The following is a 379-nucleotide window of genomic DNA, read 5'->3' as shown; positions in this document are numbered from 1 at the left end:
TCCGCGCTGGCTCTGATATAAGAGGAGTAAGTGATGGCGGTGTGTGTCAGGAGCTCGTCGTCTCGTGTCTGCTCCGGCTGGGTTTCTCCGGCTGCGGAGCTCGGGCTCGGGGCCACTGCAGCGCCGAAGCTCGGGCTCTGAGACACGGTGCCGCTGCTCAGGGCCTCGCTCACCATAGACAGGCTGCTGGCGCTCTGGGACACGATGCCGCTGTCTCTGCTCACCTCCGCGCTGGACTCCTCCAGCGGTGACAGCACCGCTGCCGCGCGGTCAAAGCGATGCTCCATGTTTCGCTGTCCACTGCACTGCTCTTGTTTATGTGCAAGTGAACGCAGAGCAGCATGTGCGCATGCGCGGGTTTAACAGCCAGTCAGAGAAC

At 62.8% G+C, this 379-nt stretch overlaps 1 protein-coding gene across 1 annotated transcript in view; it reads right to left on the bottom strand.

The window, feature by feature from the left end:
* The window catches only part of LOC107598233 (biogenesis of lysosome-related organelles complex 1 subunit 4-like), a 6,950-nt gene extending 6,605 nt beyond the window's left edge, over positions 1-345 (bottom strand). The window contains exon 1 of the mRNA XM_016289511.1: positions 1-345. This exon is cut by the window's left edge and continues 2 nt beyond it. Coding sequence (XP_016144997.1) covers positions 1-287 — 287 coding nt within the window. The 5' untranslated portion in view covers positions 288-345.
* Between the last annotated feature and the right edge of the window lie 34 nt (positions 346-379).

The sequence above is a fragment of the Sinocyclocheilus grahami genome, unplaced genomic scaffold (assembly GCF_001515645.1).
Source record: "Sinocyclocheilus grahami isolate Dianchi unplaced genomic scaffold, SAMN03320097.WGS_v1.1 scaffold248.1, whole genome shotgun sequence".
NCBI classification, from domain to species: Eukaryota; Metazoa; Chordata; class Actinopteri; order Cypriniformes; family Cyprinidae; genus Sinocyclocheilus; species Sinocyclocheilus grahami.
The sequence above is the reverse complement of the archived record's forward strand: the minus strand, read 5'-3'. Positions and strand labels throughout refer to the sequence as shown.